Raw genomic sequence first — 25,241 nt, 5'->3', positions numbered from 1 at the left:
TCAGGGATTTAGGATTGTGGCTAATAATGTCCAATTACACCAAATCTTAGTGTGCCTGGTATCTTTGTAAACTTCTATTTTTAGTTGGCTGCTGCCTCAAGTTGATGCGTTTATAAATAAAAGTTGAAGGCAAAAAAGCAAAGTGATTTTACTCAGTTTTCTGGAGGAAAAGAATCTGACCTTTAATGCAATGAGATGCACTGAATGCAGTTTTAACTTCAAAGTGGAAAATAAGCTAATCAAAGTACAGCTTGCAGTGCTATTGCTCGAGTGTCAAACTGTCTTAAGCGGTATTTGTCAGGTCTCCTTAAAATGTCCTTGTGCCTTGGAAGGTTTGGTTGGTCCCTCTCCTTACAGGTTTGGAAAGGAAAAGAAATCTTGCAGGACAGAGCGCGGTCAGTGAAGAATTGTGCTCTGAACTACGGAGAAGGAACGGGGGAATCTCCTAGAAAATATTTGGCTGTTATGGGGCCTGAGTTGATTGTACAGGGTTGTGAAGTCTGCAGACAGAACTGGACGCGTGCACTTAGGTGCTCCCAAACTCAAAGAACCTCCAGCTCCATCTTGGGTAAAAGGCAGTTGCAATCACACACTGATGAGACCAATGTTCCTGGGTTTCGTAAGTTTGTCCAGTGTTCCCTGTCCAAGCTCACTTGCAAACAATGAAATAACTTCATTATTTCCAGCTGTAACAGCCAAATCATATGCCGATTGCCCTTTTGCATTCTTCTTTTTTATGCTTGCATTGCAGCTGTAAATAAAGAACAGATTGTTTTAAGCTACTTAAATTCATTCCAAGTTACTGGAATAAGTGAAGTGGCTTGTAGGTAAATGTTGATGCAGAGTAACTTCAGGATTTCTGGATGCCTCTTTCTGCAGGGACACAACTATGAGAAAAGAGCGCTGACCCTTGGGCAGGCTCTGGCCCTTCACTATTGCCAACTAGATCTGTGCAAGCAGACCGTGGGTATCCTGCAGCTGAGCTAGAGGCCCGGCTACGGCACCTACCGTAACAGGACTCGGATGCACTCCTCTCCCTCCAATCCGAGCAGAACTGCCTCATGGAGAGCGGTGTTGTTGTGCCTGCAAAGGAGGAATGAGCAATGTACTTATTACCTAAGGAAACTGTCCTGGTACATGGAGAAGCAGTCTAGCGAATCAAACTAAGGAAGATGACACTAGGAGTCGTGGTGACTTTTTGCTGGTAGGCTTTAGTGTGGTTTATTGAATTAAGCTGAAGTGGATGGGGGAAGGAGTTGAATAGAACAGCAGCTTTCCTGACAGAAGTTATGAGAAGTCTTCAAAGCTGGCAACTGAAAGATGGACTGTGAATACTATTATCTTTGCTCAGTTGCAGCTTGGGTTTTTTTTTTTAAATTTGGCTTTGAAAGGAGCTCCTGGACTACAGATTTGTGGAGGAGGGGTGGGAGGTTAACCCTCTCTAAAACTGGAGCACAAGTGCTTTTTTGGTAAAACTTCCAAAGACCCGAGGCAGAGAATCAGTGCTCACTTACAATCCTGACTGCTGGTCAATGTCAGCACCTTTCTGCACAAGAAGGGAGATTGCTTCTGCATGCTTGTTAAGGACAGCAACTGTGAGAGCAGGTCGGTTCTCATCGCCAATGCAGTTTGGGTCAGCTCCCTAGAATGCACAGGAGAGGGAAGGTGAGCTGTTAAAAGCCATAAAGATTCTCCAGCTTCCACCTTGCTTTAATATTACATCAATTTAAGTTGGCAAATGGACTTTAGGCTCAAGACAGAGATATGTTCAAATTGTGTGGTATTGTTTCTTCATGTCTTTTCTGAAAATGTTTGTCATCTCCTAGCTCAAAGCCAGAGTAAATGTATATAACAAGAGCAGTCAAACTAGATCCCACAGTCAGGATGCACCTTACCACACAGCAAAAAGGTAGAGGTTATGCTTGCTTTTGCAATGCAGGGGATTTGACCCTAAACTATAAAATTCATATATTTTTCTTTCTGTGTGGCCTTGACAAACCCAGAGGAGAATGCCTTACACGTCGGCCAAATAGAAAATTGGGGAGAACGTATATAAATGTAAAATAGGCCGTTTCTTCTCTAAAACGCTCTTTCAACTTGAAGACAGTCAATTGTCTTGCAAGGATGTTGCCTCCTAAGCATAAAGAAGTTGCATACCAGGTGAATATTCATGCAGTAAGTGGTCAAAGATTTGGAAAGGGAAACTTCAGCAAGCAATAACTTACTTCCTGGAGCAATCGTTCTACTAAGGTGATTCTTCCTTTCCCATTTGGACCGAGTTCTTCTAGTAGTTGTCTGGACTCTGGCTGTGGAAACACAGAAAACAGCCAGTAACATTTCACATAGTGAAAATACAAGTAGGTGGGCCATATTTTGCCTTTGAGTAGAGGTGGAAAATGCACACAGTGGCATGAATGCAGTGTACCTCAGTATTACTAATCCATAACCCTTTGTTGGGAATGTCTTTCTGAATCTGAGCAAGTGTTGGATAACCCAGGCTAATATCTCACTATTGAGGTCTTGATTCAGCAAACATATCTGCAAATGATTAGCTTTACATCAACGCAGCTCTCCGGGGCTGTACAAAGATCTGCTCACCACAGTAAAATTAAACATGGGTACAAGTTCTTTGCTATAGGATTAAAGTTTGAAGCTTCCAGAACTTGTGGAAGTATTTTATTTAAAAAACGAATATGTTTTGTCTCACAAAAGTTGGTTTACTAAATCTTAAAACAACCAACAAAACCTAAAACCTTTTCCTTTTATTTCTTCCCAGCCTTCCGCCTCCTTCATCTTCCCTTTTGAAAGCCCAATCACTTGACCAAGCATTTTTATCTCTGGAGTCATATCAGAAAGCTCTATATCTTCTTCCACCTGTTGAGTTGGCTAACTGATCCAAGCTTAGATTAATGTGTATTTCCCTTTTGAAATTTTCCATGCCATTACTGACAGTCCATTTAGTAGGCAGTGCTTCCAGGATATTTGGCCTCTAGTGGAAATAAAGCCTTGCTTCTTGCATTAAACTGGCCCTCAGCTGTGCTGGCATCTCAGCTTGATGGGGAAACTGAGTTGACCTAAAAGCTTGTTGCGTAGATCATCATCTCCTGTCTAGTTTACAGTAGTTCTAGCACAGCCAAGGGTATGTCCTGTGGAGTCAAACTGAGTAGTAGGGTCAAGGGAAGACGATAATGTCTCCATCTGATGTTGCTTCTGAGAAAAACCTGTAACAAAATCAAGTCTGCAACAGTCTTTAGGCCTAATGCTGTATCAGTAAAACAGAATGGGTCTGAAAATCAGAGCAACAATCTAATTAAGCTCTTAGTAGGAACAAAGTGTAGTTATTTCCATTTCTGTAATAAATGTCAGTTACCAATGTTCAGGTTTTATATGAAGTTGGACTTTTGTCCTCTTCCCCTGCCCCCAGTCAGTGTTAAAAGCTTTCTATTTTTATCCTTGGATGCCCTCCTTCATGTTAGTGCTGCTCTATAGGTAGTTTTTCCTGTACTGGCAGAAGATACGTACAGGGAGCTTATCTTCTTTTTCTGTAAGTGTTCTTGACTTTGTTCTCTTTATTTTGCCTCTTGAATGGAAAAGATTATGATCATCTTTGCCTACCAGAAAGGGAAACAAGTGTTAATTCAAAGCAAAGTCAGTATCCTAGCAAGAACTTGGGGGAGAGATCTGGAAACAATTTATCCACAAAAATATTTTGTGTTGAAATGAAAGCAATATTTATCAGTTTTCTACAAGAGAAAGTGATGAAATATTTGTTGCAGATCAGACTGGTTTTAACAAAAGGTTTACACTCAGGCAGTCTCAAAAACTTGTTATTTTGAAATGAAGATTCAATGAAATGTGGAGTTTGGGGCGTTTGTGTCTTTTTTAACTAGCTGCAGCTATTCAACAAGCTTGACTCGGATTCATGAATTGTTTTGACCAAAACCCTTACACTTTTTCAATGCTGTTTGGCTCCCAAATGCTTAAGAACAGGACTAGAAGACCTTGAGTAGATATGTATGTCCATTATTTTTAAGAGACGTAATCTACCAATGTGCAGGAGGGTTGATAAGGAAATTACACAGCATGTGGGGACCCTTTGAGCTGATGCTACAAGAGTGCCTGGAATGACAGTCACATTTGACACTTCAGAAAACCAGCTCCTAGTGCCGTTGCTGCCTCTTGACATGTCTCAGACTGGAAAACAAAGTGGATGAAACTTATATGTGAATTGAAGTATGTCAAATGACACTACAGGAATTTCTGAATTCTAATGCTGACTTTACAACTAAAACCTAAGTCCAATATGAGATGCCTAAAATGCTGAGCTGTTACTGACACCAATGGAAGATGCAATTTAAGGACCTCTGAAAACCAGGTGTAGAATTAATGTATTTCATCATTTCTAAACTTTGCTAAATGTGCCCAGCTGACCTCTCCAGCTGTCCTCTAGGGATGAAGCATTCCCATGAGTTTTTGACAGAGTCTGTACATTGCTTAAATCACAACTCAGCTGCATTTTGAGACTTAAAGATCAACTTAAGTAGGTGCAGAATGTGCCAATATATTAGTTTGCCTGTCTAGGTGTCTAACCTTCCAAGCACTGCTTCCATATTCTTGACTACTATGTTTATGATCTATTGTAAAGATGGGGGGGAGGGGGTGGAAATCTCACCAAAAACAGTCTGACTGCCATCCTGTCCATCTCTGACTTCTGTTACAGTATTCAGGTAATGACTGCTGAACTTCACCGGTTTATTAGTATGAATATCCTGTAGAATCAGCAAATGCAGGCAGTTAGTAAGATTATCGTGTAATGCTGTTATAATCTTAGTAACACAAAACAGTGGTGTTGCATAAAAAAAAATAGGCTTTTAATATCAGTCTCAAATTAGCCCAAGATAAATTATTATATGTAATCAAACTCTGTTTTGAGGGAAAATAATGTAGCATTTTTTTTCTCAACCTTGTGTAAGGTATTTGTTTTGATTTAGAAAACAAAAAAAGTGACACAATCTCACTTATCTGGATGAGAATCTTCATTTCACTGAAAGTGTTTCTACCACTTGAGAGATCTGATTAACTCCTCACTTGCAAAATGATGTGACATACCTTTTCAGGCACCACATGGCAAGGTAAGCTTGTTAAGATTGTACACAAGAGATACAGTCGGAATTTTGGATGTCTGAAATGGTAGATTTTCATCTTTGAAAAGCTGGCAATGAATACGTGGGTGGTTTTTGGAACATGGTAATTCTGGATGTAGGGATTTCAGGTGTTTGGATACAGTTAACAGGAGCTCTGGCAAACGTTATCTCCAAACTACTGAAAATTACTAAGCTTGTTTCTTAAGAGCACAATTTGCAGACTGAAGAAAACGAGGATCTAAGATCAAGAGCTAAGGGGTGCTAGAATCATCAAACAACATCAGCTGAAAGAAGAATGTTAATATTAATAGCAAACTAATGAAATGCAAGATGATAGCAACATAATGATGAAGTCTGGCTTAATCAGATAAAGATACCTGTTCAGCCAGCTCCAACAGAAAAAGAAAAAGATTCCTTTCTCTGAAGTGATGAGTTAACACCCTCTGAACAAAAGAATTTCTTGTTTAGACCTGAATTTAAAATATATTAGCGTTACACTGACTGGTCTAGTGACAGCTTTAGACCAGCTGCCTAACAATGGGCCTCATCCCCCAAACTGACCTTGTTAATAGCAAGAGCATAATTCAATGTAATAGTGACTTCATAGTCATCCTCACAGATGCTGGCAGAATTAATCTAGAGGGAAAGAGCAGCCGTTAGTGTCTCATACAAAAAGTACACAGAAATAGTTTTAGGAATAATTCTTGCTGATTATGTTTATTATGGAGCCAATACACAGAATCACACATGGCCTTTGCCTGCTTGTGATATTGTAGCAACACTTCCCGTCTAACTGAGAAAGGGGCAGGTGGTATTTTGAATAACTGGAAATATCAGAATGACTGAAATGCCAAATGAATCCAAAAGATGTAATAATGTTACGTTTCATGAAAGTTCAGTCATTCTCCACCCAGATTTTGCAGCTGCATGAAAGGCTGTGTTGTTCTTAGGACTCCTTACTCCTGGAGAACTGGTTGCTGCTTTAGTTGTACCAGTCTGTAGAAGCACGGTGTGTAGTAAAACGTGGGCAATTTTCTGTATCAATTCATTGAGACATTACTACTGGTAAGAACAACTATTGAAGTTACACAAAAATGAGTGCATAGGGGATTACAAAGAAGCGGAATGAAGCTGACAAGGTTATATTGCAGCAGGCTGAGAATTTTGAGATAAGATTGATTATATTTCTAATCCACATGAAAACTGAAAAAGCAGCATTAAACCTAGACAGTTGGCATCTACTTTGAATCACTTCTGTTACTTTTGGGGGCAGTGGTTTCAAGACAATGGGATGACAAAAGGCCAAGAAGCAGCAGGAATAGCCTTCTCTAGGCAATTTAATGTTTTTCAGGCATATCCTTTTGAATTCTCCAGCAAAGGAAACAAGTTGCAGTGGACCTATACCTCAACTCCACCAAGCAGATATCTCTTATATTTATACTTGTATTACAGCTTCTGGACGTATTGGTGGACCCAATAGGTCTCAGTGGGTATAGCATTCAGATGCAAAGTATCTGATGGAGTGTCATACCTCCCAAAAGTGTAATCTGCCAAATGACAATTAGCTTTCTGACCCCCAGTATTCACATACTTTTCTGTAGTTGTTTCTATGTGCTAAAATTGTTTTGGTTTTTTTTTTTGACTGGTGCATCAAATCAGTCAGGACAGGGTAAGAAATAGTGAGCCTGAACTGTAACAAGGGAAACAGGTCAGACACTGGGAAAAAGCTTACCAGTAGCTATTCCAGTTCAAGGAGTTCCTAACCCTACTTCTGCCTGCATCTCACTTCCAGCTGCTTGCTGCCAACCTACTTTTGTACTAGCACTGATGCCCTATTTTTTTCCCTCCAGAGCTATTTTTAGCCTGGGTCAGTCACTGATCCAGTCTACAGGACATTGCCACAAGCAGTTGTGCTGGCACCACCTAGGAAGCAGTGTGAGGGGATGCAACTCCTTAACCCAGCAGGGCTGCCAGAGAAAGCAATACAGTACTGCAGCTGAACAGCAAGGGTAACTGAGGGCAGAAATGGACTGCCGGGGGCAATTGTGAAATCTCCATTGTTGGTGAGTTTGAAAAGCTCCAAGACGAACATCTGTCAGGAACAGTTTAGGCAGAGTTGATCTTCCCTCAGGACAGGGACCAAATGATCTCTCAGTCATACCAGCCCTATCTTCTAAGACTCTTTAGGAAGAACCTCTAGTTTCCACCTTCTTGCTATCACCCCTTTAATCATTTTAATGCAGTTTGGTGAAATCCTGAAGACTACATCTCCAGTAAGAAAAGCAATACCCTGTTCCTGTAATACTGGTATAGTTTACACTAGAAGTAGACTATATAGCCAAAGAGAATTGCTGCTATCTGCTGGTATCATCCAGCCCTGAGCAAAGGCAAGCATATCATCTAAATCCCATTGCTAGCAGGGCTTATTTAACTGACCAACTAAATAGATGTCAGTGATGTCTTCTTTTTCTTGATTGTCTGCTGTGGGATACTATAAAAGCAGCTGGGCAAGGGCTTTCTCACTTCTATCGCTTCTATTATAGCTGTGAGGTGAGAGAAGAATAGAAACTGCCACAGGAAAGAAAGCAGAAAAAAATCTTCAGTAAAAGACTGAGCAAAAAATGGAACAACAAAACAAGACAAATTACACAAAGAGACAGGTCAAGGTCTAAAGAAAAGGGAGGCATTTATTTTTCCAGTGTTTATCTAGCAGCCACAATAATCTTTTCATGACACTCCATAGGAAGACATTACTCACAAGCTCCTTCCTACCTTTCCCATTTGAGGTTCTCCGATCAGTGCTCTGAATTCAAGGTTGTTCTGAGCATAGCTTCTAAGGTGAGCACAGACATGATCCAACTGTTTTCTCCAGTAACCTGATCAGAGAGAGTTAAGCAGGAGAAAAATCCCTAAAATTATGATTAACATTTCTTCTACTCATGTTATGGATGATTTAAAAGATAGCATGTTTTCACTGAGACAAAAAAGAATTTGAATTTTTCTTTAGAAAATTCATCTGATCAAGAAAATGTGAAGCAAGTTATACCCTAAAAAAAGGTAAAATACTGTCTAATCCATAGGTTATAATTCATTCCTAGGCACCTCAATTCACAACAAAACCATGTCTCGGAATCGCCCTTGGGAATCAAAACTGGCCCTGTGTGAAGGAGAATCTCACAATATTCCAGATCAAAAAAAAAAGTTCTGTATTACAACTAAGCAATTGTGCATTATTCAACTGATTTTTAGTTGATTTGAGATCACTGACAGGTAAGCCAAATCTGAAAACTGCAGACATAGTAACTCAACCTATACAGCATTCTGGTCTGTGTAAATTACTCCCCAAATAAATGCCTTACAATTATATATGGGAAAGCATATTAAAAGCTTGAGCATTCCTGCTCTTTTGCCTGTCAGGATCTCTGGGACAGAGTCAGCATTCCTTTATGTTGGTACAGGGCATGAAACATGAGGGACTGAATGCGCCTGGATTAAAAACTTGTCTTAAATTTTTGCAGCTTCTGTCCAAGTATTTCTGAAGCAATGTTCCTTTTTCATCAGAGAAAGAAACAAAAGGACTTGTTCTTATTCTTAAGTGATTGTTATCAGGATCTGGCTAATTTTATTTTTGAGCATACTTATGGAAAGTACAGAGTATGATTTATTTTGTTGTAGATAAATAGTGTAGGCTTGGTAACCTCATTTAACTTAGACAGTGAAGTTGCTCTGACCTTATCCTTCCCTTCATGTTAAGTGAAGCTCAGAACAGTAAAAAAAAGCCAAGTCAGAAGAGAAGTGCTGCTGTCTGACTTTTACAAGAGAAGGCAAGTGCACAAGGATTTTTGTGCTTGGAGGACACTTCCAAGATCTAACTGGTAGAAACTATGACAAAGTAAAACAGCAAGTCTTATTTGTCAGGCACCTTTAAAGGAATATAAAAAGAAGGATCCACAGAGCAATATAAATTGTTCTCTGCCATGGTCTCACATGCAAAAACTAATACAAGTTGAAAACAGTAATTAAAAAAACTAAGCTAAACTACTATTTGGTGAGTGATCCCTCCAGGGAATTCAGTAGTATTTGCAATAAGCTGGTTCATAACTAGCCTAGGTACCCAGATTTTATTTAAAAAAATCCAGATGGCCAGGAACATACTCCTGCAAGTTTGACATTTTATTACATCTAAAAGGATTTTTGAAAGCACTGATGGAATACTTTAATGCATGCTGTCAATAGCTGATTACACCTATATCACACTGATTTACTGTTTGTTATAGTAGAAAAGGGGAGGCTTCTTTGTAAAGTTTACCTGGTAAATGACTTGGCTCCTGTTCAAAACAGACTGGAAGTACAGCAAAAAATGAAATACAGTACATAAGAGGATTAGTGTTTTGGTACTGCTGTTATTTCCCCATGTCCTAACTTTTTTTTTTTTAATCTTCACAAAAAAAACGTTAGTTAATGGCCGATATGATCAAGAAATAAAAAAATCCCACCTTATTTAATCACTTGTATTTAAAAACTTTAATATCAAATGTCTGATACTATTTGAATTGAGGAAATAATGGACACTTGGCATTTATAAACAAGATTTTCCTTGGGTGATAGCATATAGTCCTGTTGATATGTGTAGTTTCAAGCCATATATACAGCTCAGCATCAAGCAAAGGGAACAGTGTGAAAGACCTGACTGTAACAGACATTTATTGATTTATAGAATGAAATATGTTCCTCAGTCCTTGGCAGGGTCTAAAGGAGAATACATTACACAGTACAACTTCGACAAAGTTACTTCTGCTAAATGGATAAAAATTAACATAGTTCAAAAGCAGTACAGAATTTCTTCCCAACCTTTCCCCGTGAAAGGAGTTCTCACTCACAAGTCAAGAGCAGTACTTCTGTTAGAGATATATGAATGTTCAGTGTTACTTTTTTTTTTCTCTCAGCACTATTATGGGCCAATCCTTTATTACCTCTGACTAAATTAAGCTCCTCGACATGTTGAGTCAAGTGTTGTATTTCCTACGGTGATGTCTAAGAGAACATGCCACATTTCAGAGCAAGGGTGTAGGAAAACAGATTTCCCTAGTGATAATTTGAAATATAAGAGTGCATCATCTGGATATTTATACACAGAGTCAAACAGGAATTTCTAACATTCATTAGCAACTTTTTCTACCCAATAGATAAATAATTCTGGTAACAGCCTGAGGAGTTGACCCTCTGATTGTAGAAGAGAGCTAGAGATGGGAAAATGGATCCAAAAAAGTAACTTCTCCTCCAAACCACGGTTTGATGCTGTAGTGATTTAAAATTAATTTATTCTCTGGACTGCACAGCTGGACTGCCCTGCAAGATTAAAGACAATTTTGCAAATTGGGCCATTTATTAGGTCCCTAATTAATAAGAGTTGTCCCAGGATAGTAAAACTAAAATCTCTAAAAATTGCAAACTTTTTAATGACAGCAAACAGTCAAGTGATTCCACAAAGAACTAACTGACCAAACCAGGGACTGTGAGACAAAGTTGTCTGCAGTACTGACACAGTAGTCTGTGCATGGACAGTCTCTGCAATGAGTGATGTAGATGTACTGATAACTTTGGGGGGCTGGAAGATGGGGCCTACAAGAGCTCTCAAGGTTTCTACCTACCCTATTTTTTGTAATCCTGTTACGAATCCCTTTCTCTAGTTTAGTTTCCTTTGCTTCCAAAACTTCTATAATTTATTCCACAACAGCACCCCAAACAAGTTCTTCACATCGACAAGCCTCATCATATTTTTCAAGACCTATGATCCCCTGTGTCTCAGAGTTTTGTTTAACGATACTCCCAGCAGACATTATCGCAGTTCTAACTGAACTTCATATTGTTGGGGGTGAGGAGGGTGCTGGGAGGTGGGATTGTCGTTCAGTGGTTTCCAATTCAAATATAGGACACCCGGCCCTGATCTTGTAGGGTCTGAGGAAATCAAAGTACTAGCAAATTACTAAGGCTGCACAGGGGTCAGTAACCAAAATTTTGACATTGCCGATAGGCTTTCTTTTAGCTAATGATGGAGATCAGTGATTGAATTCTGAGGCACTGCATTTAAAAGTGACTGGCAGGAAGACAGACTTGTAAACACATAGATCAGTGTCCTACTGATGGCACATTCCATAGACTACAATCTTTTCAAGAAAAAGCAAGGTCTTACATTGAAGCTTTGTTTAGGAAAAAAAAAATCAAAACTCCTGCTAACCTTTTCCAGGACTAATGGCTGTCAGGAGAGGCTTATGATCACTCATCTTTTCCAGCTTCTCTTTTTGTGAAATCAGCTCAAGCTGCTTCTTTTCCAACAGTTTGCTAGATGGGTAAAAAAGTCCAACGGTTTGGGTTCCTTTATCTTCTCTTCCTTTTATTTCTGCCCTTGATTTGGGCAAGGAAATAGAAAGAGGCTGCCAGGCAACTTGAGCTTGAAATTGTTTAGCCTGTGGGGGATGGAGGGCAAGGAAAAGTGTAAGTAATATAATTAGATGTAATTAAATGGCTTACAAGCAGAAATTAACTAGAACAGTACACAAAATTGTATAGGAATGAAAAAGCTAGGAGGAAGAATCATTAACAACTCTTGATTTTAATTACCAGTCTGTAACAATGATGCAACTTATCACAAATATTCAAGCAAAAGCAAAACTCTTCACAATTGCCAGCAGAATGACATGTATGCTTCTGTAGGACAAAAACTGGCTTTGCTAAGTATCATGGTCTTTCTTAAAACAGAGTTTAAAAACACTGTTACATATGCATGAAAGAATACCTTGTATCAGCAGGACACAAATAATTCACAAGTAATAAGAAAAAAGTACTTAGAGCTAAAACTTTTGAAAAGCTGATTGTTTCTCACTTTGCTATTTAGAATAAGGCTGGATTAAGGCCTTGGCTAAGGCTACTTTTCAGCAGAAAGCAGTTCTCAGGATAAACATATCCTCGGTTTTGCCCTCAGCAAGCTCACAGACCACAACGTGTCTCAAAGAGGAAATGAATGGAGTTGTGCCGATCTATACCTGCAGTGGACTAGCCTTTTAGCTGTGTTCAAACCCGGCTTTGTAATACTGTGTGTCTTACCTCAGAAAACCCCAGCGACTCCCCGGCATCCTTGAGACTGCCATTCCAAGAACCCACCCTTGATGGGGGCTCTATGTAAACACCGCAGGACCCACAGAAGCGAGCGTATGGATGGTTGCTTTTACCACACTTGAAACAAGTAAAGTAGGATGGAGGAGGTCCAGGCTGGAAAGGTCAATGAAACACTTGTCACTACAGACACATATGACGCATGGTTCAGGAATGATAAAAGCAGTGGCATGAATTAAAAGGAAGTAGCACTACCTAAAGCTATTAGATTAGAAATACTAATCAGGATACCAGACTGTTAACATACTGGCAGATGAAAGACAGTAAATCTTCAGATATCTCAGCACTATGCTATGGAGGCAAACATTTTTTCAGACAGATCTAGCATTATGGTATGTTATCTTTTTAACATCTACTTTCAAAAATACTTATTTTCTTTGGCAAAGCCCTGTAATTACTAGTCTGGTGCTCTGATACTGAATATGACTGCAATCCTTTCCAGTTCAATTCTAACACCACCACCAGCACCCCACCCCGAGTCCCCTGGTACAGTACAGGGCCAATGGTTATGTATGCATATAGGGGAGTGTTTCAAATTTTATGTAGACTCAGCTCACAGAAAAAAAATAGTCTCCTTGAGTGTGATCTTAGATTGAAACATTATACCTATAAAAATATGTGCCAGGGGAAATGGTTTACATTGATTGTACCATGCAAAAGCTCTACTGAGCAGCAGTGAAGTAATTGTCTTTACTGAAGTTAATGAGGCCTTCAGCCAAAAAAATTACATACATCATCTCATCTCTGTTAATTGCCTGTATAGGTGATCATAACCCAAAGGAGATACAGGAAAACTTGCATTAGGTTAGCCTATACTTTAACCTTTGATGGATAAGTTACTTTGGCAGAGTATGTGGCTATTGCATCCCAACTGATGCAATGAGCTGGTGCTCATTGACCCATGGTAATTTGTTTCAATCTCTAAACCCTTAAGTCACTGACTGATGTGGGGTCAGGATGTCATCTAAGCCTTTCATTTTTCTTTACAGAATCCTATGTGCTCTAAGCTAGTATTGTGATAATAAGCTGTGTACTAACTGACAAGAGCTTTGCAAAGAGAAGTTTGAAATTACTGCAGATCACAGATGAGTAAAAACAGATTCGTCAACACAAACACCGAGAGCACGTGCCTTGGCTCCACACCAGTCACAGAAACGTGCATCACATTGGTTAACACGATTGCATTTTGAGCACGAAACTGTCTTCCTTTGCTGGCTGTGGTAAGGTGGGGGGGTGTCTCCTCCAAACATGGGCTAATAAAATAAAACAAGCATGAGGGAGAAAATACTTCTTATGAAGAAAAGTTCACAAGCCAAGTAAGGGGAAAGAGGAAAGCAAGCTACTTTGATAACATAAAGTAATATTCAGTCTAAAAGAATTATTTCAACTTAGAATAAGCAACAGACTGACTTGTTTCTAACCTGTAATTTTTTAATTACAAATCACAGTAAAATATGGTATGAATTAATTTTTAACTATTTTTAGCAGAACTGAGCGCAAAAAAAAAAATTTCCTTATCAATCGTGTCCTTTTACACTCGGTATTTATTAATATGCCCCCATGTATAACACTTGAAGTTAAGAGGAAGGTAAACTTCTATTTTCAAATCCAAACCACAATAGCTGTTTTTCTTTGTACTTTCTTTGTAGTAGTATGGCAGGGACAGTGTGTTCAGACAATGAGTTTTCTCTCAGTTTGATGTTTGCTACATAATTTTTTTTTTGCACTCTTTTACCTCATACAAGTTATATATTACCTAGCTTTCCTACTACAATTAACTTATATGGTATGCAAAAGAAAACAGATTTTCTAGCTGAAACATCTAGAGGTTGATTACAGATCCTAGTTAGGACAAATAGGTCTTAAAATATTTTGTTAGGTTTTTGCCTCAGGGCTTATGCAGTTTATTTTCTCTGCATTAGGAATATGGATAAGGAACAGAACCCAAGGAAAATGATTTTGATTACAGACACCAAAACGGCAACTGAGCAAACATGAAATAGCCCTATTTTCATCTGTGGCCTGCATTGCAATTTGAACGATGTAACTTGGGGGTTTGTTCGGAAGATAAAATTTACAAGAGCACAAGTCTAAACATGTTCTAAATCTTAATTATTTAATAACCATTAATAGTAATATCAACATTACTACTAATTATTAATTGTTCAGGAATGACTATTGTTATCACTAATTAACCACTATTATTAGTAAAATTTCTGATTACTATTAATAATAATTCAGTAAGAATTTAACTTTCTCTCTTAGCTACTACAGGTCTCACCATTCCAGTCATATGCCTAACTACACATGCAGCTACATATTAATATCTACATTCAGTGAAGCAGTTAAACATATGTTTATCTTGGGTAAATATAGATTCCTACTGAAATTCACTTTGAAATGACACCTCAGTGGCTATACAAGAGACCTTTGCCTCTAGCTACTGACAGTTTTAGAATTCAGGATGTTGCCAATATAATCAGAAGATTTTAACTTGCAAATCATTATTCTTCTCTCATTTCTGTATTTATCACAACCTAGAGAAGTGAAATGTACCATAAGGTTTTCATACAAGACTTTTGTCTTCAGAAGTGAAAGTAAAATTCTTCTAAGGAACCAAATGAGCAAGCTAAATGGGGCATTGAAACCGACAGCAATTTTAGGGGGAAGATTTATTGTTGCTTTTCTCACCTCTGTGCAGAGTCACAGCCAAATACAAGCATAGTAGCTGTATGCACATAGGGGAAGCAGCAAATGGAGATAAGAAAAATAATGTAAAAGAATTTTTTTTTTCACGAAATAATTGAAAATCAACAATAATGATCTTCCTGATGTATATACTCAAGTTTTCTATTGCAGTTGAAAATAATCTGAACACAAACAAGACTCCCTTGGAGCCAAGACTACTCATTTTCTAAGAGCCTCCTGAGCTTTCACAATTGCATTTGCAATGCTGACCTCCACAGGAGAAACTTGAAGGTATATGATACACTTATGTTTCGCTGGACTTTTGTGATGGAGCTTCTGTGGGAGTACTGGGCTTGAATATGCCATAGGGGAGGGATTCTCTGCCTTTGTAACATAGGCACACAGGGATATGACTTCAGTTTTCCAAAGAAAAAGAATGTTATTCTTTGATTTAATTAACTCTGGTACAATTGATGCAAGAAGCCTTACCGTCTGTATTTCAGGCAGTTTGCTTTCACAAGTCACACAGTGTTTATGGTGAAGTGGATTCCCTGTGCCACACATCTGACAAATTACTTTACCCTTTTAAACAGAGAAAGAATATATTTCACATGGTATTTGAAAACCGTGAACAACAATAATAAGAAAAGGACTTGATCTTAGAAAGTGCTGTGGTTATTCAGCCCTGCAGATAGAAGAGATCCTTCAAGTCTGTGCTGTGGGCTTCAGACTTTAGTTAGATGACCATATTGCCTGGTCATCACAAATCTACATATCTTGGTGACATTTTTTTAACTATGGTACAGTTCCATCAGGAGATCCAACATCAATACATGCAGATCTTTTTATGTATTAGTGTCAGTTTGCTTAGTCACTGCACTCACACAAAACAGATAGTCCAGTGTCTGCAAGGAAAATTAATAATAATAATAACATACCATGAGGGTGCCCTAAAAGATCTTAGCACGGTCACTAATAACAAGTGAGTTTCTACCAGGGCTAAGAATAATGAGTCTGATATTTTGACTGTTGGGACCAATTAGTTCAGGTTTGGTTTTGCACCTACATAAAGGTTGTCATAAAACATTAAATTTGGGCCAATGTCTATAATCTACTTTGACATCAAGCTGATAACTGCCTCAGATTATGAATTGCTTTTGTTATCTGATAGTCTTCAGTCAATAGGTTCCTTTCAGCGTCCTTCTCTTTCCAAAAATGTTCCCTTGCAATTATCACAGAACCACAGGATGGCTCTCTATAGTATGTCCATGTCTCTTTTGTACTGGGGAGCCCAGAACTGGACACTGTACTCCAGATACAGCCTCACTAGTGCTGAGTAGAGGAGAAGGATCACCTCCCTTCACCAGCTGGCACACTTCCTAAATGCAGCCCAGGATATCATTAGACTTTTTCAAGCAGATCCCTGAAAAGGCCAAAGTCTGCTCTCCTGAAGTCTGGGGCCATGATCTTGTTTTTTGCCCTTGTTCTTTCCTCTCAGGGTCCTGAACTCCACCATGTCATGGTCATTGCAGCCAAGGCTGTCTTTGACCTTCATATCCCCAAGAAGCCTTCCTTCTCTGTAAGTATGAGACCCAGCAGAGCACCCTTCCTCACTGGCTCCTCTATCACTTGTATCAAGCAGTTGTAATCAATGCTTTCCAGGAACCTCTGGATTGCTTATGCCCTGCTGTGTTGTTCCTCCAGCAGATATCAGGGTGCCTAAAGTCCCCCATGAGGACCAGGACCTGCAAATGTAAGCTCACTTCTAGCTGTCTGTAGAAGACCTCATCCACTGGTTCTTCCTGATCAGGTGGTCTACAGCAGACACCCACTACAATGTCACCCACACAGTCATGCGAGTCATCTCTCCACGTCTCTGTGGTCGCATCAAGATCATAGCCCTGCAACTGCATGCAGATCTCGAATTCCTTATATTTATTCCCCATACTGCTTGCGTTAGTGTAGAGGCACTTCAGAGAGGCACCCCAGCATGCTGATTTCACAAAAAGCATCTGGGGGGGTGCCTTATGGGCACTTCCTTGCTTACATGCAATTGCTTGAGGTGACCTCACTTAAGCTCTGTTTTGTTGATTAAGTATTCCCTTTTGTCCACCTCATTCAAGACCCTTTGCTTGTCAGCCCTGTCCATCACTCCCTCACAGGGCTGCTGGTAACCCTCCCTTCCTCTGTTGTTTCTCATTTAAAACCCTTCTTCCTAGCCCAACTCTCCTGCTGACAGACACCTTTGCCCTGTAAGCAACCACTTGTGGACATGCAGTATCAGTCCTCTCCTCCTCACACCCTTTTCTCTGACCAGGGAGATTGAGGAAGGGCCCTACCTGGGTTCCCATACCCCTGGATAGGGAATATTTTTTAGGGCAAATTTTGTCTAGTTAAGACCACTGGCACTTTTGGATCAGTGACTAAGACTGCACTCTAACGTTGTGGGCATATACCTACCCACTGCCCCAGTCCTGCCAGCCCATCTGTGCTAAGCACTCACAATCAAATGAGGTACACAGTGTAATGAGGACACATTTAATAAACTCCAAATGCTTAGCAATACTAAGGCCATAAATCACAGTATCATAGACTAGCTCTCTACTGAACACAAGTGCATGCATTCCTGTCATTCACACTGCTACATCATGTGCTTTTCAGCCTGCCTTCCAGATCTTATGTGGTTTACCTTCAATGATTATTTCTAGTCAAGGTGTTTTTAATCCTACTAACCCTTAAAGCTGCCATAATGTAATTACATAAACCCAAGTTGGATCAAAATATTTGTAATGAAGTCATCTGTTAGAAAAATACATGCCAGGAGGGAAATTGCTATTTTGTTGTATTTACTCTCAATTACCTTTATGCAGATGTTGGTTTGGGGCTGCAGCTGTGGAGCTATTGGCGACTCACATACAATGCAAGTGGGTGTATTCATTGGCACAAGATGTCTGCATTCAAGACATGGTGCCATCTGAAGAAAAAGCCACGTCACAGCATGTTAAGGACCATAATGAGATTATTAAGATTATAATGAGGTTTTCCATATTTTCCTGATTAGAGTCTATATCAGCAGCAAAGTCACTGGAAACACAGCAACTGACAGCAACAGATGCTGATCTTGATCCTTAAAGATCAAAGGCTATTGAGAAAATATGAAGACAACTGGGAAAAAAATGCTTTACTGACTACTAAAAATATGCCAGAAAGGTACTAAGTTAATTTGCAGTAAATTTAAAATGCTACTATAAAATGTGTGTGGGTAGTTCAAATTCTCCTAATTATGACCCTAATCAAAAGAGGTGCTGAATACTCTCAGTCATCACTTGAAACTACAGCATTGCCCCCGACAGGACAACTTTCTGATGATACAGGAAAAAAAAACCACCATTGACTTGTTAGATCAAGTTACTATCTCTTGGGAAGAGCTTAGAGAAGATAGTTACAGTTACAGCTGCTGTAAAAACTCAGTGCTCTTACATATGCCCACACATGGCACCGCTTAAGGTTGCAGGCATATTAGACGGACCTTCTACAGCTATGACATAGGCACTAGTTACTAACTAACTAACTGCACTAGTTAGCACTGGAGTAAGATGCATATGCAGGTTCTGAAGATGCCGTGGTGGTTGTTGCAGGATGAGGAGGAATCTGAATTTGGTGATGTTTCCTGGCACAAGTGAATAAAACACAATTTACTTTTTCATTGTTATCCTTATTAAAATACATGGCACTTGAAGCAATCTATGGTTAATTTTGCCCATCATTTAAGAATTACAATGGGTCCACTGCTAAAGGTATTGAACAAAATAAAACAATCAGAACAGAGCTTCCCAAATGAACGTGTGACTAAATAATGGTTTTGCCAGCACTGAATGTGTGATTTGCTGAGGAAGCTGGTTTCTCCAAAGAGGATTTGTTGATTGTTATGATGTTTTGCTGACCTGTGCTCCTTCAGGGGGTGGGAAGCGATGTACTGGCACAGGTGGGATAGGAGATCCACATTCCTGACAGAAGTGAGCCAAGGGGTCAGACAGGCGAGGTGCAAAACAGTATGCACATCTGAAAATAAGAGCAAACTGGCTGAGCTTGTTTTCGTATTGTACTGCTGCATAATAATGATTAATCTGGAACCTGTTGTGACAGGACTTAGGCCATTGATTTCTCAGTTGTGGTTTCCAAGCTATGGTGGCCCACCGGACCATGCCCCAGCATCCATGATATGAGGTTCTGGACTCTAAACAGCTTTGCAAGGTAGAAAGCTCTCTGGCTGCTGTGGGGTTTCATACTTTCTTCCTCATCATGTGAGGCAAACAAGTCTCCTGACACACAATCTGTATCAGGCCTCACTGCTGCAACACGGGGAACCACTGATGTAGATCACATAACCCTTTCAATAGTGATAAGCACTAACGTTCTGTGAGACTACTCCAGTGAGCAGTTTTCACCTACAGCAGTGAGGGCTGTACTCTAATTTGAAAAGACAGCTTTTCCTCTGATCCTACAGGTGTTAGGAATTTTTCTTTTTTAAGGATGATAAGATAGTTGATAACTGTGTATGGTGAGATATAAATAAACCTATATGTAAGAGAAAGAATTTTCAAAGCCCTACCTAGATCACATTCTTGTTATGAGCCAGTGTCTGTCTTTGCTTTTCTCATTTTTACAGAGCTCCACAGTATTATCAACTTGATTGCAAAAGGCAATTGCTTGTTACTTTCCAAGGGCAAACATGTTAAGAGGAGAAGTCACTTACTTGAGGAAGTCTGTTTCCCTCTGGATCCTTGCCACCTGTGTGCTTGCTAAGCTTTTCCGGCTAGTCACTGCAGAAGAACTAGCAAACTGAAATAAAGGTAATTCTTTAGCCTTAGTAAGCGAATATTTGCAAAATGCATGTAAGAGTAGCAAAATCAGCTAAAGACATTATTTGAGAAAAACTGCACTGAAATGCATTGCTGCAAGGAATATCTACTACACTTGATTCCCCTATAAGTTGCATTAAGGACCTACAGCTTCTTCCAATAAAAACAAATCAATGTCTTGCTATTTACTTTCAAGACAGCCTTACTGAATATTAAGTTTTAAATATCAACTTGCCAACCTATAGCAATAAGTATTTGCTAATTGCAGATTCAGTAATGTATTAGAAGCAAATTAGTAGGAATGCAGGCATTGTTAATTTGCTTTGCCTGGTTTTGTCCTTACTGATAACTGTGTATTGCTTTGGACATTCCTATTCCAGTGTATCATTACCAGTAAATTTAAATGAGTACTGTATAATACAGCCAAAGGCATTAATTTCTGAGAGATTATATGAGAATAATCACAAATCTTCACATCTGTATTTTTTTAGAGCTCAGTTCTGATGATGGCCTTTTACAGTTTTCCTCAACACCCCTTTGCTTACCTGTAACGACTCTATTGGTGGGGCTGAGATGGATTCTTCTCTGTACTCTGTTGTTTCCAAATGACTGGCAAGGAGCTGTGGTCCTTGCAGGGACCTGCGAGTAGTCTTTCTTTCTGTTTCCAAGCCTAAAATTACAAACCTGTGATTCCACTGTCATTCACTTCATGCAGTTAACATATATCTTCACATGAATATTATTTGCTCTTGCTTGAAATTCCAATAGCTAAGCATATCTAAAAATGTATTTGACATCCAGATTTTCGGTTCAAATAAACTGCACGGAATTACAGGAAATCAAACTAGCAGAAACCTCATTCCTCTCTGAAAGAACTTACTTTTGTATTTTTCTCTATTTATGGTTTTCTTCCTTCCCCCATGCTCAGAAAAACCCCAGCTCCTAAGAGTAAGTTAATGAGTAAACATTAATACGATTCCCTGCTCTTAAACAGTCTCATTGCCGTTACCATGGAATAACAGGCTTTATCTATAGAGAAAATCTGGGTCAAGCTTTCATTTCTGCTTTGTGTATTTATTTTGGAATCTTACTGCAAGCAAACATCAGTAAAGAACTCCGTAAAGGATTTGCAATCCCATCAATTTAACAGCATTTTCTGGCACAAAGGGGAATATAGACTAGGCCTTGTCATGTTGCTGAGAAATGAATGACATTTTAGTATGTTTTTAAGAGGTAATGTGAAATGTATGGAAGGTAATTTTTGTTCTCTATTTGCAGTGTTGAGCAATCAAAATTGGAATTCCCGGAGGATGTTCTGTCTTCTGAGATGGCTTTAAAATTACCCCTATTTTACCAATGATATAAGGGGAAAACTTTACACTATTTTCAACTAAGACAGAAGTCTATTTCAGTTTTATGAAGTTATACTATACCTTGAAAATCTTGGGGTGCTTCACTCCAGGCAGGCTTGATTTCCACATTCACTCCATTCTTCTTTGGGTTTGTAGCAAACATTCCAGCTTCCCTCTCCTAAAAAGTAATTCCATTTGAATTCTAAATGAAATTTTGGGTTTGCTCTGATCCTCTCTTGCTACAGTTATTTGTTATTTTTTAAAAATACATGATTAAGGTATTTATTTTTGATACAAGCATTTGAAAAGCTTACATTATAAATATATTTTTAAAATATTTGACCTGAATTGGTGACAAAAGACCAGTGGAAAAAAAGAAAAAAAATAATGTGCCCCCTTGAAATTTTAATATTACAAAAAGGACCAAGGCAGCAAAGATGGGAAAACAGAGAAAATAAAATATATTAAAAGTATAGGCAGTTAAGGTTTAATCGTTAAGCAATATCATACATACAACATTTTATATTCACACAAGGGGTTACCATTGCTAAAACTTACCTGTGTGGCGATATATTTTAGGAAATTCTTGTCATCATCTTCAAGAGAGAAGAGGATGTTTGGTTGCTTGTACTCTACCAGAAACACCTTTGTTACAACTGTACTCTCCCTGCAGTCCCTGAAAATCAATGTTCACAAAGCTATGTACATGCCACAAACCCATGTGCAGCAACAAGAAAATTGCTGATGAACATGGCTCATTTGCTGGAACATCTCTATCAAGCTTCTAAGCCATTATTTCAGTTGATAAGTATAATCCTGGGCAATACTCTCAGGAACAACTGCTTTGTTTTGTTCTTTTTTTTTTTTTTTAAGTTTAAAATGTGCATGATAAGAAGTTACCAATAAAATATACAGATAGTTTAATCCCTCAACATCTTTTATGTGTAAAACTCTTGATACTCCTGTCTGCTTTCTGGGGTAACTAGTGTTTGCCAGAGTTACAGAAAATAGAGGAGAGCAAGACTTTTCTTCTATTCATAATATCATATTCATTTTCCTAGTCAAATAGCAGGTAGCATGCTATTTATTTGATAAAACAACTGTCATTCTCTACTATTTATTAGATTACAGCAGTAACATTGAAATTGCTGTAAATGCCCAGACCATGCATTTAGGATTTATTGTCATTCTAGAGCATCTATTTAGCACACCTGAAAATGTCTTGATAAAAACACACTGGAAACAAGTGTTAATCTAGGTAGTGATATCAGAAAATACATATAGGTCTAGGTTTTGCAAGTCCCTGCACAGGGAATATTAATGTTGTTAGATTCCAGTGCAGACACAAGCAAAGGCTACCTGCAGGTGCTAATAGCAGGGAACAGCAAGCACAAATCCCTGGATGGAGTGAAAGTTTCTGCTCCCTTGCATAAGGGAAAAGATAATGCAATAGATTACAGACAGAGAATTTATGTGTCCTCTCTCTGTCTCTAGGCATGAAGTTTGGAGAAAGTCGGTGGCTGTGCAGCAAAATCCAGCTTTCTTTCTATGTATTATATTTTTACTTTACCCTTGCACATACAACATTGTTACTTAAACCGTGAGGTTTAGCATTTGGTCCTCCTTTGGGAGAAACTAAGCAAATTCCTGGGAAGACCAACTTCTGTAAATCTTCTGAATCACTGGATGACCCCAGAAAACACCATACTAGTTCCTCTGGCATTTCTAATAATCACGCTCAAGAGGATGAGCTCTAAGTATAGGATATTTTACTAGTTTCTCACCCACAGCCTCTATGCATCATTGGCCTACTTCCACAGCCTAGGAAATGAACATCCGAGAAATAATCCAACTGCACACTTAATGGATAAAAAGCTTTACGAGAAAGTGAAGTCAATGCAACCGATGCAGATCACTTATATTGCAAACTGACTGGGGAAAGGGGTGTCTCTCATTTGCAAGGTATGGAGTGCTTTAAACAACACGGCTCCAAGCCGTGACTGGGATATCTGTCCCTTGCCAAAATACAACTGAAATAAAACAGGATACTTACTTTGTAACTGCCAGTGCCTTGACCATTATTTTCCCAACTGGTAATACGATAGGACCCTTATACTTAAAAGTGTTTTGTTCTCCATAGCGAGGTTTCCTAATGAGTTCTGGTTTACTTCCATCTAAAGTGTAATAAATAGAGACCTCGGGTGTATCTGAAAGACACAGAGAAAGTAATTAGCCAAACTGTATTCAACCTGTGAAAAACAAGCTCTATGCTTCAAAGTACTCACTACTGTGCTTGATTTTTCTCACATAAACAAAATAAAGCAGTTCCATAAATGACTGAAGGTTTGGGACCAAAACGGTTTCTGCCATGAAAAATTACTCAACAAACGCAACTTCATTATAAGCAATATTTTTCTTCATAAAGTAGCTGTGTAATGTTTTTTTATGAAAACATTGCAACAGCTTGTCCATTCTAATGACAGAAAAGATATTTTCTCCCACAATGAAAGCTGACATTTCAAAAATTGTAAGGAAAACCTTTGGGATGAGCCTGGCATATGATACTTTCAAGCACTATTTTTGCAGTCAAAGCGAAATGCAACAGCTTAAGAGCTTGATCTTAGAAGCAATTAAGACTGCTAACATACATGAAATAACTCGCATGTCAGTAATATTGTTTGAATGCATAAAATTAAGTGCAAGTGTATTTGGCATATCAAAACACATTGGTTAATTTTGTAAGTTCCTTAAGGAAGTGGGCACTCATAAAAATCATAATTAAATGCAAACAAAAGTATAGAGGCTAAAAGTTTCAAATGAACACATAAGAAAAGGTTTTACATAGAGTCAAAGCTCTTATTCATACCTGATTTAATTTCTATGAGAGTATTTGTGTCTATTTCATGTTTAGCCTTCCCTGGAAGAGGGGTTCGAAGTGGAATGACCTGAGGAACTGAGACAGAGCCAGCTGTCATCTTTCTCAGTAGTGGTCTTTAAAAAAGAAAAACAAAAAGGCAGACAATAATTTTTCTAAACAGAAGAATGCCTTGAGAAATACGGTCTTTTAATGTGATTCCATGTCTTCATTTGTTTCTCTTAAAAGAGGGAACACTGGATTCTTTAAACTGTTAGTTCTCAATATTTGCATGATTTTCACATTGAAAAGGAACAAGATTCTAAAAACCATCACACTTCTGACTTACTCTTCTGTTTCAGAACTGTAAACAAAGCTTGAGGTGAGCACTGTCGCTTTCATTTCACTTTGGCCTTCCTTGCTCAAGTCTGGTTTCCATGTATTCAAGTGAAACAGCTTTAGCATCATACATTAGTGACACATGGTAGGAGAGAGTAACAGTGAAGTATCTCCACCCTAATCATGGCAGATGTGGAACCAGTCTCTTGTTTCATTGTGGCCATCTGAATACGTACAAGATGTCCTGAAAAGGACTAAATCAAGATAACTATTGCTTAAGCTTATCTCAGCTATCGTATGCATTAAGAATATACGTATAAAACAGGTGCCGAACATGATTTATCATAATTTACATAGTCATTATTTTGTCACACAATTAAAGAATGAAAAATTGCATTTGGATACGATAACATTTTACTATACAAAAAGATGTACTCCAGATCTTGGGAATTGATACTCAGGGCCAGGAAACATGTCTACACTAGAAGCATTTGGTTTTGTAACCAACCCTTCAATTCTCCAGAAACGTCTCTTACGCTACTCATCAACGCAGACAGTAATGATTCAGCACAGGAGGCATTTGTAAGTCCATGCTCTCACTGGGGCTACGAGGAGGTAAAGCCACAGTGCTGCCTGCAGCTGCCCATCTCCTTGGCTGGGTTGCCCAAAGTAGCTGTTCAGTTCTCAGCCAAACTTTCTTGGGCTGCATGCAGTGGCACAGGAGATGCAACGATGGGTGGATCAGATCTTTACCTGATGCGAGGGGGCAGAGAGTATTTTTCCTTAAGGACCCGCTGGCTCTTGGCACACCTGGACCAAAAGAGCACAG

At 38.9% G+C, this 25,241-nt stretch overlaps 1 protein-coding gene across 1 annotated transcript; it reads right to left on the bottom strand.

Annotated features, from left to right (window-relative positions):
* Window positions 1-474: 474 nt before the first annotated feature.
* Window positions 475-24,194, bottom strand: DZANK1 (double zinc ribbon and ankyrin repeat domains 1). Its single transcript, XM_010577785.1, has 20 exons — window positions 24,086-24,194; window positions 23,273-23,393; window positions 21,778-21,895; window positions 21,301-21,397; window positions 20,413-20,537; window positions 19,762-19,847; window positions 18,950-19,067; window positions 17,866-17,979; window positions 15,495-15,587; window positions 13,448-13,570; window positions 12,249-12,413; window positions 11,383-11,611; window positions 7,917-8,020; window positions 5,706-5,780; window positions 4,673-4,769; window positions 3,523-3,611; window positions 2,226-2,306; window positions 1,515-1,642; window positions 1,009-1,083; window positions 475-751 (listed from the first exon to the last, which is right to left on the bottom strand). Exons 1-20 carry the CDS (start codon window positions 24,192-24,194, stop codon window positions 586-588), a joined length of 2,313 nt encoding a protein of 770 aa, XP_010576087.1. The 3' UTR covers window positions 475-585.
* Window positions 24,195-25,241: the final 1,047 nt, after the last annotated feature.

The sequence above is a fragment of the Haliaeetus leucocephalus genome, unplaced genomic scaffold (genome assembly GCF_000737465.1).
Source record: "Haliaeetus leucocephalus isolate CR32 unplaced genomic scaffold, Haliaeetus_leucocephalus-4.0 Scaffold577, whole genome shotgun sequence".
In the NCBI taxonomy this organism is placed as follows: Eukaryota; Metazoa; Chordata; class Aves; order Accipitriformes; family Accipitridae; genus Haliaeetus; species Haliaeetus leucocephalus.
Note: the sequence above shows the minus strand (reverse complement) of the source record. Positions and strands in the feature narration are given on the sequence as shown.